The 20,231-nt window shown below is 40.7% G+C and overlaps 1 protein-coding gene across 3 annotated transcripts in view; it reads right to left on the bottom strand.

Moving 5' to 3' along the window:
- DROSHA (drosha ribonuclease III) overlaps positions 1-20,231 on the bottom strand; it is a 113,738-nt gene that overhangs the window by 25,213 nt on the left and 68,294 nt on the right. For all 3 annotated transcript variants that reach the window (XM_030552229.1, XM_030552230.1, XM_030552231.1), the window contains exons 20-22: positions 17,974-18,033; positions 13,568-13,667; positions 10,394-10,496 (exon numbers count right to left, since the gene is read on the bottom strand). In XM_030552229.1, the coding sequence (XP_030408089.1) occupies positions 10,394-10,496; positions 13,568-13,667; positions 17,974-18,033 (263 nt within the window). The remainder of the gene's footprint in view (positions 1-10,393; positions 10,497-13,567; positions 13,668-17,973; positions 18,034-20,231) is intronic.

Here is a 20,231-nt window from a genome sequence, read left to right on the forward strand (position 1 = left end):
GCAAAGCAACATTAAAGGTGGATGTCCAGGACTGTCATCCACTATTATTTCCAACAACATGGAATGAATCAAGGCTGTGCCCCCGAAGAATGACTAGACATTCCATGGTTTGGATGCCTTCTCCGTATTCACATATGGGCTGTCTTTCACTTTCCATCTGTTTAGTAGGTAGCTTCAATACTGAGTGAGATTCTGATGTGGTTGGCTGTGATCCATATCTTAAGTAGCATGGTGAAGTCAGACAGTTGGTGCTGAGGTTTCTGTGAGATGTCTTCTACTCGGTGCCCTAAGAATTCAGTTTGACTCTAGTTTCATCACCTAGGCTCCTTTATTTGGTGTACAGCAAAGCTACGCTGAATTGATCAGACTCAAACATAGGGGATGGGTATAGGGCAGACGTGGGCAAACTATGGCCCACAGACCACATCTGGCTTGTGGGACCGTCCTGCCCAACCCCTGAGCTCCCGGCTGGGGAGCCTAGTCCCCGGCCCCTCCCCAGCAGCTACGCCACCGCACGGGGCCTCACTTTGGCCTGCCACTCCCGCTGGGCAGCGTGGGGAGCACAGCTGGCTCTGGTTAGGTGTTGTGGCTGTGAGCTCCTGCTGCTGGTAATGGGGGCAGGTAGTGGGGGGGGGGTTAAGTAAGGGAGCTAGGGGTTCTGGGAGGACTGTGAGAGAGATGCGGGTGGTTGGATGAGGTGGAGGTTCAGGGGGGCGGTCAGGGGATGGGGAACAGGGAGGGTTGGGACTGGGAGTCCTGGGGGACCTGTCAGAGGGCAGGATAGGGGTAGGAAGGGCAGTCAGGGGACAGGGAGCAGGGGAGTTTGGATAAGGGTGTGGGATCCCAGGGGGCAGTTAGAGGCAGGGGGTCTGGAGAGAGGGTGGTTGGGGACAAGGAGCAGAGGGTGGTTGGATAGGGGGTGGGAGTCCTGGGGGCAGTCAGGGGGTGGGGGTGTGGATAGGGGTCAAGGCATTCAGGGGACGGGAGCAGGGGGGTTGGATAGGGGGTGGGGGTCCCAGGAGGGGGCAGTTAGGGGACAAGGAGCAGGGGAGGGTTCTGAGGGGGGCAGTCGGGGTGGGAAGAGGTGGATACAGGGTGGGGGCCAGGCTGTTTGGGGAGGCACCGCCTTCCTAACCCGGCCCTCCATACAGTTGCACAACCCCAACGTGGCCCTTGGGCCAAAAAAGTTTGCCCACCCCTAGTATAGGGTATAGCACACATCCAAAGTTACACAGAAAAACTTTTCCTTATACATTTTTGCCAACAATAATAATCCATTGTGAGCAGTTTTCCAGGGGAGCCAGCTGAGGTTACCCAATTACGGTGAACTGCAACAAATGGGGCAGTCAATCCCCAAAGCTTGTGGATATTTTAATACTTTATATTTACCGAGCCAGCACAAAAGAACTTCTTTATTACCTCACTGGTTACTCGGAAGTCCAAACAACACAGTTCCCTTACAGTAACCCAGCCTCAGGCGTCTATCCAAGTAACCAAGTCAAATATAAGATTTCTGAAAATCTTATTTCATCATATAAAAGAAAATGTTCTAGCAATCTCAAAGGATCAGACACGTTACCTGCCAGGTTATTGAATATTCCAGATCTTACCCAAATACACGCTTGTCAATTTTTTATTAACTAAACTAAAATTTATTAAAAAAAGAAAAAAGAGAGAGAGTATGGTTAAAAGATCAATATACATACAGACATGAGTTCAATTCTTGAGGTTCAGATACATAGAGATGGTGAGCTTTCTAGCTGCAAAGAGTTCTTTTAGAATTTAGTTCATAGGTCATAGTCCAATATCATATTCAGGGAAGACAAGTCAGTGCTGGGATCATGCTTCAATGCCGGGGAAGCTTAAGCCACCTCAGCCCTTGCCCTGCCCCCTTCACTGAGGCCCTGCCTCTGCCCCGCCCCTTCTCTGAGACCATGGCCCTGCTCACTCCATATTCCCTCCCTCTGTCGCTGGCTCTCCCCCACCATCACTAAATTTTACCAGGCTGGATCAGGCAGGGAGTTTCGAGGCAGAAGGGGGTGCAGGGTGTGGGCTTCAGGAGGGAGTTTGGGTACAGGAGGGGGTGCAGGCTCTTGGAGGGAGGCTGGATGCTGGAGGGGATCTGGGCTCTGGGAGGGAGTTTGGGGGCGGGCTCTGGGCTGGGGCACGGGAGGGATGCCAGCTCTGGCCCAGCGGCATTTACCTCGGGCAGCCCCTGAAAGCAAGCTGCACATCTCTCTGGCAGCGGTTCCTAGGAGGCACTATCATTCTTCAATATTTATATCAGCTAAATGCTTTTGACACAGTGTGACAAAATATACCCGTGTTCACACTGTACACACTATTGTAATAATGTTTGTATAGGATATGCCTTGTGAGCTATCATTTAAAAATCTCATAATCTGCTGATCAGTAATATCAAGGCAAGTGCATGTAGTAGTGTTATATGAGAAGTTATAAACATAAGCCGAGATAATGACTAAAAATAGATTTTCAGAACAAGTCTGGGAAGTAGCCAAACCAGTTCCTAAGAGACAAAGGACAAGCTGACACCTCAGCCAGGTGTAAACAAGGCTGATGGACCATTACATGCTAAATGGCAATTCTTTGGCAGGACAGGGGGCAGGGGCAAAAAAATCCACATCTTAGAAAAGAAACAGCATGGAGTTCCCTTCCACACAGACTGCCTGTTGCCTTGCTCCCAACTGGAAATGCTTCTCAAAGAGGAGACAGGACTATAAAAAGAAGGGGCAGACACCGCAAGACACCACACACTCTCTCTCTCTCCCTGCCCATTGTATTCACTGCACCTGAAAAGAGAAAGGAAGCAGCTGCTGCACTCTGGGGCAAGAGCCCTGACCTAAACAGTTTGATTAGTAATACTGTTGAAAGCATGCGGTGAGAAAACTTTTCTTTGAATCTAATGTAGATCAAGTTAGGCACCAGTAAACGTTTTATCTTTATTTTCTTGTAACCATTACTGACTTTGATGCCTCATTACTTGTATTCACTTAAAATCTCTCTTTGTGGTTAATACAACTGTTTTTTAATTGTTTTATCTAATCCAGTACATTCAAGTTGAAATGTCTGGGTAACTCCACCAGGGGTAACAAGTTGTGTGCATGTTATTCCCTTAAAGGAATACGGACTTTCTATATTTGCACTATCTAGGAGAGGGCTGGGCAATACAAGACATACATTTCTGGGGGGAGAAATCGAAGACTAGGCATGTGTTGGAGTCACCTTGTGGTAATCTTTAAGGTGCGGTTGGCTGGCTGCAGCATGCACAGACATAATTGGGAATGACTGACATGCTGGAGGTTATTTGTGAGCAGTCCAGATAGCAACAAGGCTTTGTAAAGGGCAACCCAGGTTACAAGGCAGAGATGACACAGCTACACATTGGTCTGGATTGTACCCTGTTATGTCACACCCAGCCATGGAACTTTGGATACTTGGATGACCTTGTGATCGCATCCAAATGAGCATGTCCACCCATGTGGAATGCATCCTCCCAGATCTGAAAAAGCTGGAGGAGCGCTATAGGTTATGGCGACTCAGACCAAACGCTTGGAAAAACAGCTATGTCCTTTTTCCACCTGAGCAACCAACTTGAATATTACCGTCCAGAACACCAAACTCAGGCACAAAGATTTCCTAAAATATCTTAGCGTGATTCTGGATCATAACCTCACATATCGCCAACATCTGACAAAAACCACCGCCAAGATACAACCAGGTGCAATAAAATTCACAAACTAGGTGGGATCAGTCAGGGCACAGACACTCTGACCTAACTGAAAGCTGCCTTGGCCCTCGTCTTCTCAGCAGCTGAATGGTACATGCCAGTATGGGCAGGTAAAGTACATACAAAACTTGTCAACATGCAGTTGAACACTTATAAGAATTGTCACAGGAGTGCTGAAGTCAACAACAATGGTCTAGATTCTTGTCCTCGCATATATTTATCTTACCACCATCCCTTCGGAGAGAAGCAGCAATAATACAAATAGAGGAATGCATGCTAATGCACCCAGATTATAAGGGAGATGACAAACTATAGTACCGCTAATAATATTGGTAGTAATTTGTATTATGGGACACCTCACTTTGACCACTGTCGGAAGACAGGATACTGGGTTAGATGGACCTTTGGTCTGCCCCACTATGGCCATTCTTCTTTTCTTTTCTTTTTTTCCCTTTCATATAGGCTTTAATGTCATTAAAAAATGCCAAAGTTAACTTTTGAGGGCTTGACTCGGCAACCTTAGTAATGTTCTTTTAATGTTTTTTGTGTGGTATTTCCTAGGTTTTCAAAAAGGAAAACAGGAATTCCATCATGTGGCATCATATTGACACCTACATGGATCATCAGAGGGGTTGCAGCCTATATATCCACTACATAGAACTCTGGCAATGGAACTGACGGAGTAACTGATAGCAGTAGTATGTTTCCCCAGCTCCTTATCTGATCTGTGTCCCTCCTCTGCCCCCCCAGTCAACTGGCTACCACTCTCCCCCACACACACGCACTTTGTTTTCCCCACCAGCTCCCATTCCCAGTCTCCATACCTGATTGGTCACAACCTTCTTCTCCTTCCCTCCCCACTTTCCTTGCCTAGCCAGCTCCAGTTTCTCTCCCACACTTCTAGTCCCAATCAAGTATTTTCTTTGCTTCCCTCCCAGAGTTTGTTCCCTTTCTATAAGAATCAGATGGCTTTCTCCTCTGCAGTGGCTAGGTGCCCTGTGTTAGCGGGAGAGATGTCATTGGGAGCACAGGAGAGACAGACTCCCTGCTCTCAGTTTCAGTGTCCAGCCCCTCCCCAGATCACAGCCACTGGAAAGAGCCATTACAGGGAAAGCCCAGCTTTGCTCCAGGGCTGGAGGGACCATGCTCAAGTGCTCTGTGAGGATGGCATACATGCAGTCTGGTCATACATAGGAGCTGTAAGGGGATGAAGCATGCTCAGTTGCTCTGGGGTGATGGTGCATGCACAGTCCACTCAGCACTAGGAGCCGTGAGAGGCTTGCATATGCTCAATAAGGGCAGAATCTTTGGAGTTTTTAGCTGCTAAAACGTCTCTACTGAGTATGTTTGAACTGTGATTTTTTCAAAGTCTTATAACTTGGTCAAATATGGGCCAATTTTCCACAGGAATTGTCATGCTGTCTAGAGAGGCTCACAACTGAGAGTGCCTGTCTCAGGGTAGAATGTCAGAAAACAAGGGCAGAGAGCCCAAACTGGTGCTGTGTTCTATAATTAGATTTCACGAAGCCAGCAACAAATGTGAACTCCTGGATCACTATACCAGTCTTACCATGGAGTCACAGACAGACCCCTTAGACTCTCCAGTCTATCTTGCCACCCAGACAAGCTTTGTGATAAAAGCAGCAAAGAGTCCTGTGGCACCTTATAAACTAAAAGACATATTGCTATTTAAACCTAAAATCACAGCACATTAGGTTGAAACCTGTCATTCACCCCAGATCAACTGGTACCCTAGATCTTATACCAAAGACAATGCTGGCAGCCAATTCTATAGTAAACTAACCAATGGTTTATTAGCTAAGAAAAAAAGAGAGTTACTGAGAGGTTAAAGCAGGCAAAATATAACAACAGGTAAATCACAGTTTATAACTCCAAACGGTGGCAGTGATGCAATAAACTTCCAGTTTCCCAAAAGTCCTTTAGGGTTACCCAGAATAACTCTGGGGATCTCTGTCTTCTCATTCAGATATACTGCCCTATTAGAATCCAAACAGTCCAGAGATGATGGATCATTTCTTGAATCCATATTTATAGCTCTATCACACAGAAGGCCAGCTGACAATCTCTTTCCCCACATGGGCTTTTCCTTTGCGTGAGGAAGGCACTTAGACTTTTGACCTCCGACCATATATATAATGGCCACTTGCTGTGAAATTATTTTCTGTTAAAGTCCTTAGGTCCTTCATTAGCATTTCACAAGATTTCTTTGATAGTTACACAAGTATTTATCATGTAAATGTTTGCTATTACATTATGACAGGAATAGATGAGTGAAAACAATACTGGTAACAGTCCACTAGTTTTCATTAAATTTAAACATCTGAGTACACACATGTATATCTAACCATTACTTTGATCTATACAAGTGAATTGACCTGAATACACTCTAGCATGACACGGTGAGCCAGCATCACAGCGATCACAAAGGCATATCCCTGACACGAAAGGCACTCCTTGGCAATTTTTTAGTCCCTTTTCCAAAGCATGGGGGAACTAGAGCTGTTCAAAGAAAAGGTCACCAGAATTATTTTAATATGGGCAAAATAATATATTTTCCTAAGCACTGTTCTCAAAAACAGCCTAACAATTTTGGATGAAATTTTCCCCCCCAAATCAGCCTGAAGCAGATATCCAGCATGGAAAATGTCAGCCCAAACAGTTAGTTTGGTACAGTTTATAAACAGAAAACAAAGTCTTATAATGGGAAGTGTCGGGTAATCTTAAGATAGGTCTTGCCTACAATAAATATATTACATATAAATATATACACAAACAATATGTAAATAAATAAAGAGCAATCTCCACTAGCTTCTAAGTGGCCTTTTTTCTGTGGATTTTGCAATATTGATGCCAGCTGGTTACATGTTTTTATATATGTTTATGCAGGCATTTTTCATTTTTAAACTACTGACATTTTGTTCCATGCCTCTTTACAAGGAAGCCTTTGAAATCCTAAAACCAGTCATAGAAGACACACCTGTGAAGACACACCTGTGACTTAAGAGAGCTGGTGGTGGGGAGAGGGTGGAACCAGGGAGTCAATATTCCAACATATGAGAAGCAGATATTTTCTCTTACTTTTCAGTTTTTTAAATAGTGATGCTCTGAATGGGTCACTAGTCTTCAGAACAATGGTTTGTAGTGTGTGTAGAACAGCTGGCCAGAGGCAAATTATGCTAATATAAAATTCCGAGTAGGTACCAGACAGCTGTTTATATTTTGGCTATCATTTTTTTTGTTTTAAAATTTTGTAAAATGCATGTGGTATTTTAAATTTCCTTAAGGGAGGAACCCCAGGCCCTAATATATATTATTTTAATTCCCTCCCCACAACATCCCAATTTTTAGATATGGGTCTAACAAAAATTTACTGCATTACCAGCGTGCTGCACTTATGGCCAAAGAGTAGATCTGTTTTCTTAGCAATCAAAGTCCACACCAATAACAACAACAACAATAATTTCCTAGTGGGCTGAAATGTGTGAACTAAGCACAAGATACAACTCATTCTTTTGTTTCTTTTTTATTTTTAAATTAAAGATCAAAGCATTCATGAAAAACAAAGCAGAGTTAAAAGAACAACTTGATCAAATGAAATGCAATAAAGCCCAAGGCAGAACCCATAAAGCGGTTACCATCTAAGCAAGCTACAATATATCTTTCAAGGCAGGATGAAATGCATTAGGAGACCGTGTAATGCATAAACAGCTGAACTGACTGGGCTGAAACAACACCCAATATATTCCCGTCCGCCATTTCAAAAACAGTTGAAATTTAGTTTAACTTGACACACTTCAGCATAAATGTCTTGCTCCTCCAGTACTTAGGTCCCGCATGCATGAGGGATATTTGCATGTGTAACTACACCGATACCTAAATTTGTCAAATTCCTACATTTGCATGGTGTAACTAACTCAATGTGGCTAACGCCAGGGAAAACCCCTTAGGGAGACATGCTGCACTGATAGAGAGTAGGGCTTGTACCTGGTGATTGTTTATACTAGAAAGCTATACCACTTTAACCATACCAATATGGTCAAAACAGTACAACCCTTCTAGTGTGGATGCAGTTATATTGGTATAAAGGTGCTTTAACACTGGTACAACTTCTCCCATACAGGAAGGGAAATAAGTTATACCAGTATAACACACTTTTATATGGGTAAAACTATATCCACAGTAAGGGTTACAGTATAACCATTTTAGAAAAAACAAAATCATCCCCTTAACCAAAATAGTTCAACTGGTACAAAAACTGTATAAATCAAGCCTTAATCTACTGGAGTAAACTGCACAAATGTCAAGCCTGCTTTCTGTAACTCATGCTAGCCAATCGTGACTCTCTCCCTGCCCTCCCAGCTGCTAGACCAATAAAAAGGCTGCTATGTCTGCTATGCCTCCTGAGCCACCTGGTATCTTTTTATATCAAACAGTAAAGACTCATGCTTTTAGATCCAGAAGATGCAGGTCCAGTTCCCGCATATGACCCCTGCAGGATGTCATTACATTTACACCTGTGAAGAATGTGTATATTACAGGTTGAGCCAGCGTAACTACACTCATGTAATTATAGCAGAGTACATTTTTCTTACATAGAGCCTTACATAGAAAGTATTTACTTTCTTTAATTTATTCTATTTCATATAAGAGCCTCTTTTACTGGGACCATTGCCAACACTGATCCGCTATGATACCAGGAAGATAACAATTAGTACATTGAGAACACCTACAGAACACAACAGTCAGTGCCAGGAACCTTAAGTTAAACATATTTAATTGAAGAGTGAAGGGAGGATTCTGTTGGCCAAACAACCACCATGTATTTTCATCAAAATAGTATTAGTCTGGCTTATGGCTGTAAATCAGTGTAAGACCCTCTTAAATACAGTGTTATCCAACAGCCACAAGAAATTGTGTGTAGGAATAGGGGGGCAGATAGTGTTTTTAGTTTATTTATTCTTTTAATACCAGTCTACAGTCTATCTTGTGGAAAAAAAGGTTATTACTGCATAAAAAGGATCCAAATCTCACACCTGAAGGACAGGCACAGTAAAGGGACTTAAGTCAAGTTGCTTCCCATAGAACATTAATTTATACTAGAAGATACAAAAATAACTGCCAGATTAAAGTCTAATTTGGATAAATTCCTTTGGTGAGACCAAAAGGGACATGGATACTAATCTCATAATATGACAACTCTCTCTAAAATCTTAGCAACACAGCACTGTGGGTAGCATAACCCATTTCTGTAATGTCCCCAATTACTGTATGAAATGATTACTGTAGAGTTCACCAATAAATTTTATTGTACTTCACTGCTTGGTTATCTTATTTTACGTTTTCCATGTCTTTTGTGCAGTTACCACCTTTTATAGATAAATTAAACTTTATTATTGTACTTCATACATTTGAATTTTCAATTGTAGTGTATAAATCCGAACTGTTGGATTTTGATTGTGAGTGCATGTATGTGTGTGTATGTATAACAAAAATGTAATACTGTGTTTGTTCTGTCCAGAAATAAAGATGATTTATTTAAAGAAAAAAAACAGTAAAACTTGCCTATAACTTGGGATACAATGCACACTAATTTTCATTTGCCTGCCAACTTATTTTCTGTGCTTTGGTTGATAACAGCAGATGGATTCTCTCTCCTCACTCATACTTGTTACCCAGTGCAGTCAGTCACCGAACAAGATTTTAGCGCACTCCAGCTAATTTGATGTTGGTCCCTCTTTCAGTTGGAAGAGCTTTGGTAGCATGCTATACCTTCCTATACTGGCCTGGATGAATTCTCAAGGTCTGTCTTTGAAGAAAAAAAACAACCAACCAACTAACCAACAAAAAAAACCCTAAAATCGGTTACATGCAATTTCATTCTGAAGCCCTGAACTTCCACATGCCTGTCTCTTTACAAAAGCCCAGTGTTACTCAGTGGAATTCATATGGCATTCAGTACTGAAGTGTGTAGAATGCACAAGTTAAAGGATCTGAGGACTAGAACCTGGGTCTGCAGAGCTTGGGATAGCTGCTATTCCCACCGTATCACTGGGAGGCCATGCTAAGGCACAGCGAGGGAGCACTGTGGAGAGTAGGCACCGCAAGAAATACTGCCCAAGTGACAGAGTGATGACCCTCTGACAGGAAAACTGCTCTATTTAACCCCAGAGGTTGCCTGGGCAATCACACAGACTTCAGTCTGCTGCAATACCAGACTTTACTTGATCTCCAGTCTCTGACTCCAGCCTATCTCTGACCCTGACTCTTGCCTCCTGAGTCCAGCCTGCTACTTCCTCTGATCTCCAGTCTCCGACTCTGGTCTCACTCTTCGTTACAATCCAGCTCTTGCATTTCCTCCAACTCCTTATCAGTGACTACTGTCCCTGGTGTGCAGACCTCCGCCCAGTTGCGACTGTTAGGCAAGACTGCCTGTGCCCTGGTCCCTTCTAAGAAGAGGTGCAGTTGTAAGGCTCCAGGACTATATATGTAAGTCAAAAAATGTCAATATTTCATTAAGAAGGTTACAAACCAATGTTTCTCATAGTCCTGCTGCATACAAAATAATATTATGGACAATATATGTAACATGCACACATACATACATACAGCGTGCACATACTTTACCTATTAAAGCTTCAAAACAGTTGGCCATCGCATGACGTAGATCTGATTCCCTACAAAGGTCAGGTCCATGAGCATAAAGCATAAACCGATCCAGTTCCAGCTTCTACAAATACCAACACAATATGTGAAAAGGACAGTCGAAACTGTTAACCATTTGCACTATAAAAATACAAGCATTCAGGTTGTCAGTTATACAGCCTCATTACCTCATATACGTAATTGTGGAACAACTCACACTGAGAAAATTGAAAAGCAGTCCTCCAGCTAACAATGGTGCATGGTTAGTCCTCAAATATAAAACTAGACTACTCAATTGTAGCTTACTATGTAAACAATTACAGTTTGATATTGAACTTCTGACATAACTATCCAGGGTGAAGAAAAATAGTAAAACCAAGGGTGGAAGGAAAGCCATGTGGAGCAATGGTAGTACCGACCTCTGTGGATGAGTTTGGTGGGAGAAAAGAGGTAAGAATGAACCTAATCCTGTCTCATGGTTGAATGACAGTAGTGTAATATTATGATGTTTTTCCTTGAAGAAGTAGGGGAATTAAATATGGGGAGAAAGATTTCACCAAAGAGAAGAGGAATAAAGTTAGAGAGAAGTAATCTCGGTAGCCAGAATCCAATAAAAATCCATCTCCTTCCTGAAGCAGGCCTACCGCAGCAACATGTGGCAGTAGCAAATGCCTCTAGTCTGTGGAACAGTTAATCCACAGGGCCTCATGGCTTTCTTTTTTTTTCCCCAAATATGCATTACTCACATCAGTCTGTTTGCTAATCTATAGGACTGCCTGCCTATAGATACAAATACTGAGTCACATGTATTATGTGATATATGATCATTCTGATATGGAAATGCCCATAAGAATTATTAGGTTTCCTTTTACATAGTTATCTTTTTGACACAAAGCCATTAAACAAATTTCTGAAAAAGAGAGATTTGTGCATTTTGCAAAATGTGTATTAGAATAGGTTTTCCCCAAACTGGTGTAAGATTCCACAGACCAATTTCTCATTAATTTTCAACAGTGTCCCCCTAAAGTGCATTTAATAGGTGAGGCTGGAGAACTGGAACAGTTTAGAGATGTATGGTCTGAAATGAATTTCTATTTCGAAAACAGCATTGAATTTTCAATAGATAAAACCTATTTGCCATACAACAAAAAAGATATCACTTATATTACACTGCACTTTGTACACTGAGGTAAACTACTCTGAAGAGTCAACATCAAAATAAAATGTTGTGGTTTACATTGAATTTAAGCTTCTTCAAGATTATTTTCTGCTTTTAGTATCAACTCCAATTTTTCCAGCTTAATACTTCTTTGAATAAATTAATAATTTCAGATTTGATCAAGGTAGGTTGCTGATATCTTTTAAAAAACTGGATTATAAAGTAATATGAGCGCAACAGAAATTGGCAGTTTGAATCCCAAAACAATTTGGATGCATCAATACCTAGAATAAAATAGGGATTTTGAGAAAGGTAAGTGGCAGGAAAAACCAATAGCCAAGCAAAGCAAACCTATCTGTCGCAAATCAAAAGTGCTCCACTTTGAGCTACAGCAATGGTGAAGGAGACTCCTAAAAGGAAAACCCAGATGCTCTGTGTCTGTGAGATACAGACTATAAGAGAAGATGGGCCAGCTCAGCCAGAAGAAATATTCCCACATATTGGATCCTCAGGGCTAGGGTAAGCCACAATACAGAAGAGTCCACCTTGCATTATTCAACCATGACCCTTCCAGATAATTACATACCAACATATACTGTAGATCTTACTTATCTTCTTTAAACTGAAGAAAACTGAAGTAATGTGATGTTGTAGAGGGATATTTAAACAAAGGGGCAGGGGGAGAGAAGGGATGATGGAAACAAAGCATCCCCCAGAAAATCAGGCAAATTTATATTTAATAAATAAAATATATTTATATTATAAAACATGTTATAAGATACATATGCAACTTTCTCGAAAGAGGCCATAAATGTGATAACATATTTAGAGCATGGATATGTTTAAGAATACATGCGCTTGTTTCACACAGAATTTTAAAAAGGCATGTTAAAATGTCAGGTACTTTAACAACAACATATTTATGAATGGAGCTTTGATTGAAAGGCTTTTCTGTAATCTGTACTGTCTTGCTCACTGCGAACTTAAGGAAGCCCTTTGGAAGAAAATTCCTGGGTTCATTCCTTGCCCCTCCATTCCTGACAGGAAATGAAGAGAACAAGGACAGGAAGTTAAAGGCACAATCTTTGACAATAATTCTGGACTGGATAATACTTTTTAAAATTATTGGCTATGGACAAAGACGACTAAAAAGGGAATTTTGAAACCATAGGCAATATATTTAGAATAAAAATTTTGGGTAGTGTAATCTTAGTAAGTCTTTGGCCTGCTATATTATTGTTGTTGCAGGACGGAGTGTGTTTCTTTGAAATCAAATGTAGCAAGATTTTCACTGTTAACAAAACCAAATTTGAACAACAGAATACCAAACCATCATGAAAATGGATTTAATCAGGTTTCTGTAGCATATTCCAATCTTACTATCACAGAGAAAATTAAAAGAAACTCAAAACACATCACTCACAAAATCTAATAAAAAGCTAAATTTAACAAAAATTCTTGTATTTTTACATCGTTTGATCTTATTTATCACAAAAAGCCCTTCTAATATTATTCTTTGCCAGAAGGCAGTAAGCCTAAACAGTGAATATCCAAGCTGGGAAATAATTAAAGGGGGTTTTCTCACCTTTCTTCCCCTATGCTTTCTTGCTACATATGCTGTATTATAAGTTCTTCTACAACTATTAGATTTGCTCTTCAATTATCCATTCATTACCAACATTCACTAGCTCCAGTGCAACGAACAGTTAAATATATGGAGGCCTTAACAACAGGAGCCCTAGAAGTCCATATATTAGCAGAAGGAGTCACTCCTCTTGAATGCCCCCTCCATACTCCTCCCTCCCTTTGTCAGATTCCAAATGTGACTTCCTCAAAGTTTACCTTCAAAACTAATGACAGAGCTAGTGACCAAACTCAAATCCAAAATATATAGTAAAGATACTGATAGGTGGACAGACAGACCAGTAACTAACCCACCCTTGCCAAACATCATAGCTACAGAATTCCAATAAAGAGATAAAAATGCCTTTACAAACCTTGGCCAACATAGCAAGATGTTGGTTCTGAACAATGGCAGTGCGATATGTAGCTAACCCCCCTTCCTCTAGGCTTGGAAACAGGTAGTACAAATGGACACTGCAAAGAAAAAAATTCAAATAGACTCAACATGTTCTTTAATGGGTGTCCCAGTTCCCTCCTCACCACAGCACTTCACCAGAGCTATGGTAAAAACGTGTTTGTTTGTTTTTTAAACAGTATTATATAGATCATCTTTTTACCATTTAGCATACAATTTTTAACTTCCTGAAATCACACACATTGTCACCTTCTCTGCAGAGTTCAATGGTAGCTTGGACCTCTATAACAAAAGAATGCTGGGACAAAACACTCAGTAGGAGCAGGCAATCTCTACGGTGAGAGAAAACAGCTTGATTCCAGACAGTCAAACATAGTAAGGAGACACCAGTCAGTCAAATCTGGCTCAAGATGTAGGATTTTTTTTTAAATGCTTTTACAATACTATTTTTTTTTAATTCCACAGAAAAGTTTGGGTTTTTGTTTGTTTGTTTTTAAAGGCAAACCTCTCCCTGAAGCTACTGCAAATCAAACATTGCAACAGCGTGCACAAGAGCCTGATGATAGTGAAACTGCATAGTAACTGTCTATACAAAAGTGAAATCAACTAGCCTATTTTTATCCAAGGTGACACAGCTAGAAAAATATAATTAACAGTATATATACTGAAAAATTAATTAGGCACAAACATAATGGATTTCCAAAAGGCCTTTAATAAAGTAGTTCATGAAGTAATTAAGGAATTAATTTAAGGAAATTATGTAAAATCATGGATTATAAATTGGCTAACATTCAGTAAAAGAAAGTAGGGATTAAATAATCCACCCAAGATTTGCAAAAGTGACTAGTGATTTTGAGTGCCTTAATTTATGGGAGGCTAATCTCAAAAGCCATGAGGAGGCAGGATCTTTAGAGAGAGTGTGCTCAGCACGTTCTGTAAAATTAATCCTCCTTGAGCTATCTCAAGATGGTCATGCAAAAATTAAAGTGTGACACACTGTATCTCAAAATAACACCCTCTACCCCACATATTCACCAGTTATATGACTATAATATGTTTCTTACTAACTATGCCTTGTGAGGTATCATTTGAAAAGTCAGGATCTGTTGAACATTACTATCCTGCTCAATTGTATGTATTACCATTGTAAGTGACGCCATGAAGTCTTGCATATGTGTTACTGAAATATGTTGTGAGTTTGGGAGACACCCACAATTAGCCTTTCAGTGGCAACAAAGGAGAAGCTAACACCTCTAAAACAGATTAACATCAGGATTAATCAGCCATCAAGGAGAATCTGCTCTCCCAGTGGACCCCTCCTGAAGACTGCTGAGAGAGCACATACAAGATGGGGGGCTGTCTAACCCCCGTGACACAGTGAAGATCTTTCCAGCACCTGGAAGAGAGTATAAAATGAGAGGCAATGACATCACCACTTCGCCTCCCCCACCTCAACACCTAGAAACAAGAACATTTGCAAGACAAAGGGAAGTATCCTTGAACTGGGAAGAAGAGATGGTCCTAACTAGGCTTTCTAGTTAGAATGAATTATGAACTAAATTCTGCCTGGAACATCAAGTAAGATGAGGAAAAACTGCTTGATTCAAATCTTGCTTAGTCTGATAAAGTTTAGGATTTAGACTGTGATTTTATCTTTTATTTCTTCTGTAACCAACTCTGACCGTATGCCAAACATTTATAATCACTTAAAATCTATCTTTCTGTAGTTAAGAAACTTATTTTAATGTTTTATTTTTACCAGTTTGTCTAAGGTGCTTGAGGAATCTACTCAGATTACAAAGACTGGGGCATGTTCACTACACTTTGAAGGAGTGGTAAACTAATGAGTTTACACTGATCAAGAAGATCTTGAGCAGTGTAGGATGGTACACTTCTGGGGTACAAAGCTAGGGCTGGGGGGATTTGCTGGTGTCTCCCTGTGTATAGTTCACGAGTGACTGTGAGAGCCTGCAAGTAACTTTGGATGTGCCTTCAAAGGCTAATGGCTATGTGGGAGTGAAGCCTAAAGGAGCTGCTTGTTACTAGCACAGCAGTGTCAGAGGTACCCTGATACAGAGACTAAAAGGGGACACAGCAGTCTCACAGTCCAGATTGTACACTGGAGGCTGTCACATAAGGTATCTAAAATCACTAGTCAGTTTTAAAAATCTGGGCCTCAATTTAACAAAAGGTTAACAGTGAGGTATCATAAGGTTCCACACATTCATCAGTGATCTGGAAAAGAGTGCAAAGAGCAAGATGGAAAAAATTGCTGATGACAAGAAATTATTTGTTAGTCAACAATAAAAACTGTTAAGTGTTTTCCTCAACTGCGGCAAAAGTTAGGTGAATGGGCCATACAATTGCTGAGATACTGACAAATGCAAGGTATCACATATTGGAAGGAATGATCTGAACTACTTGTTGTTGAGTTCTTGTAATTATGTCAAATTAAAAAAATATGTAAAAATATAAAAAAGGATAAAGGTTTATATAGATAATGAAAACTTATTACTTTAGAGAGGGCATTCTGGGCCACTGGAACACCAGACACACACACAAGTATGCAATATATCTCCAAAGAGGAAGAGGGATTATTTTAGATCCTCTTCTAAAACATTTCTTTATTAATGATAATAAACTATATATCTAGAAGTTGCATATTTTAATGCACTACAGTAATAGTGTTTATGAATGTGGTATGGCTCTCTCAGAAATGTCATTGTCGTTTCAGAGGTTTAACATTGAAAATGAAGGATTTGTCTCCAAGGTGGGGTAATGTGCTTTATGGGACCGTGTGCTTTCTAACGCATGCTCACATGTTGGATATTAATTGACCTATAGACCCTGCTGATACACACTAAAGGTTCTCTAGTGCACTTTAACACAGTATTATTTTGAATAGCACTACGTTAAAGCACTAATGCGCAAAATACTCTTTAGAAATCACAACCCTATAAAGCGTGATACCCCATTGCACAGACAAGCCCAAAATGTACACTGAAATTTACATATAAATCCAAATATACAGGTTTGTAAGTCTCAGAGAATTGTGTACTATCAAACTGTAGTTTTTAAACAGTAATACTAGGTATTTGTGTTCTATCACAAAAAAATTGGCTTCCTTGCACCTTCTAGAAAAGGCCACAGATTTTTAAAGTAAAGAAATAGATATTGACAGACATGTGGCCCATAATCCAGAGTAACTGTTGGGTATCAGAGGATGGTTACTAAAGTGCAATTTTGTTATCCATAATACCATGAGCTTTTTTAAAAACCTCCCTTTAAGCACACTGACTACTTCCCTCTTAGAAATGGACTGACAAGGGCTCTGGAAAAGGATTTAAAATCTTTCACATTGAATGCTGATATTGCTATTTGTCACAAATGATACTTTTCACCAAGCTAGCTGCCACTTGCACTAGGCTCAGAAAGGCCAGTTTGAGAATTTTTGTAATTTTCCAGTATTTACTGATTTCAGAAGACTCGGTTTAGCAAAATGGAGTGCGATTTTTGATGAACTGTGAATTTTGTTTTGTGTTATTATTTTCTAATGGTTTGTACATAAATGTAAATATATTCTTGAAAGATAAGATGCAAGCTGTGCCTCTAAGGACTGAGGTTTAAAGAATAATCCCCCTAAAAAATTCTACACATTCAATATTGCTTGTAAACACCACTCTTGAGATTACAGGGGAAGAGATCAAGGGAAGGCACGGAAACAAAAATGACACATTTAAAAATAATCTCTCTCCTTTTTATAAATTGGTTATAAGCTCTAAAGTATTTGGCTCAAGACAAGTTGCTCTCCTACAGTCATGAGCAACTTCAAATAGCATTTGACAGGACAGAGACACTAGCCTTTCATCTTGTAATCTTACTCTTCACAGCACCAGCATTGTAAGAGGCTTGAAAAGAAGCATATGCAGATGTGCAGCTCTTAAAATTATTGCAAGGATACAGGCAGGGGCGGCTCCAGACCCCAGCATGCCAAGCGCGTGCGTGGGGCGGCATGCTGTGGGGGGTGCTCTGCAGGTCGCCAGGAGGGCGGCAGGCGGCTCCCCTCAGGCGTGCCTGCGGAGGGTCCGCTGGACCCCCGGCTCTAGTGGACCTCCCGCAGGCGTGCCTGCAGAGGTTTCGGTGGAGCCGCAGGACCAGCGACCAGCAGAGCACCTCCTGTGGCATGCCGCCCTGCTTGAGGTGGCGAAATGTCTAGAGCTGCCCCTGGATATAGGACAGCAAATACACAGACTATTAAAACCTACACATTTGAAAGCGTAATACAGTTGAATGTTAAGGAAAAACTATAGGAAATTTGATGAATGAGACACAATATAGAACTTTGTAGAAAAATTCCACACTTACCTAGTTAAAAATTCCACCACAGCATCTCCCAAAAATTCTAAACGTTCATTGTGGTTAATCCTGCAAAAGTGTTTTGAGATTTATTGTCAGTAACCCTAGTGAATTTTGGTTATTTGTACAGTAAAGTTTAATTCTTTTGGTGATCAGGAAGGGAAATGATCTTGCCACTTTCCTATTTTGATACTTTCTTCTCTGATATATAGCAAAGAACATGTGGGTTATCAAACTCAGAACTGATATCACAGGTCTTTGAAACTTCATAGATTATTTATCAACATTTAACAGGGAGAAAGGAAGCAAAATTTCTGACTAGCAGTGTGTAATGGCATGCTGAGATCAGGCTTTGTGTGCTTTGCCATGGATACCAGGTGATTTAAAATAAATCTGTGTGCTGCTGGGGAGAGGTCTATAATAAACAGAAACGCCTCCTGGACCTGATGACTCTACAATGGATTTGTTGGTGCATCTCCAACTACAAAGCAGTCTGTATGTGCTTTTATTTTTCACAATCCCTTTAATGTAGAAGACAAGTGTCCTCTGCCCCATTTTCTGAGATTTCCTTCAGGCTCGTAGGAGGACTTACTAGAACGGAAGAAGATACCTTCAAAGACTCTATCATACTAATAAGAGCTTTGTTCCCTTTCTTTTCCTCTCTTGCTCTCATTTTTTTTATTCCTTCTATGAGTGCTCTATCTTTTCTTTTTGTTTAAAATTTTATTTTTTTCTAAGCCCTCCCCCATTAACAGGTTTATTAATAGGTAAGAGACAGAAAGCTAGGCAATATCAGCTGAGTAAGATACGGACCTAGCTGTCAGTACAGAATATCTCAAGCTGCTGCAAATAACCTATGCATGCTTAACTTTAATCACGTGGAGTAGTCCCACTGATTTTGTAGGTCATGTCTGCAGAATCAAGGCCTAAGATACTGGTGGTTTCTTTCCAGAAGCCCCTTTTCAAGTGTCTGACAGCTTTTATTGCAATTTGCTCCCCCTCAAATTAATACATCACTCACCTAACTTTTTAAAAAGCAGAACTTTGGTAGGGGTTCAAAGAACAAGTGCTATTTAAAAGTGAAGTGTTAGTTATACTATGACTTCTCTTTGTAGAGGCATAATGGCAAACAAAGCTGAGAAGTGTGGATTTTCAAGTCCATTCAGCTGAGATAGGATAATTACTGAGTGCTTTCTCCCTGTTTTTCTTTCTCTTTGGGAGAAGGCGTTAATTTTTGATGGATATTAGACCTAGACTTACAAATATTATTTTATAATTGGGAGTACAATAGAGTAAATACACCAAAACTCAAAGAACAATCTAAAGAGACTAGATTGAATCTTTGGGTTCAGCCCTGTGTTTGGGGACAGAGTGTAGCAGCACCATCTCATGGGGAGCATCACTCAGAATCACAATTCCTCCTCCTCTGCTGCTGTCACCCTGCCCCAAAGCGGGATGGGGATTGGAATAATTTACAATAACCCTTTTAGGGTTGTATAGCATCATGTCATCCACCTGTTCGCAGGTGTTCCTGCTTCCTCCACCCGCACCCCGAGCTGTACTCTGGGAGAGTCCTACATGGCTGTGCGTGGAGGTAGAATCAGAGAAACAGAGGGTTGGAAGGGAACTCGAGAGATCATCAAGTCCAGCCCCTACACTAAGGCAGGACCAAGTAGATCGAGACCATCCTTGATGGGTTCCTATCCAGTCTGTTCTCAAAAACTTCAAATGATGGGGATCCCACAACTTCCCTATTCCAGACCCTACCTACTCTTAGTGTTAGATTTTTTTTTTCTAATATCTAACCTTATACCTTGCTGCAGATTATGCCTATTACTCCTTGGCCTACCTTTAGTGGACAAGAACAATTGGATATCATTCTCTTTTTAAACAGCCCTGAACATATTTGCAGACTGTTATTGGATCCCTCCTCAGTCTTCATTTCTCATGACTAAACATGCCCAGTTTGTTTTACTTTTCCTCATAGGTCAGGTTTTCTAAACCTTTTAATATTTTTGTTGTTGTTCTCTGGACTCTCTCTAATTTGTCCACATCCTTCCTAATGTGTGATGCCCAGAACTGGATCGCACTGAGTAGAATGGGACAATTACCTCCCATTTCTTACTTATGACATTCCTATTAACACATCCCCGAGTGATATTAGCCTTTTTGGTAACTGCATCACATTGTTGACTTATATTCAATTTGTGATCCACTATAACCCCCAGATCTATTTCAGCAATACCACCACATAGACATTTGTTTTT

The sequence above is a fragment of the Gopherus evgoodei genome, chromosome 2 (genome assembly GCF_007399415.2).
Source record: "Gopherus evgoodei ecotype Sinaloan lineage chromosome 2, rGopEvg1_v1.p, whole genome shotgun sequence".
NCBI classification, from domain to species: Eukaryota; Metazoa; Chordata; order Testudines; family Testudinidae; genus Gopherus; species Gopherus evgoodei.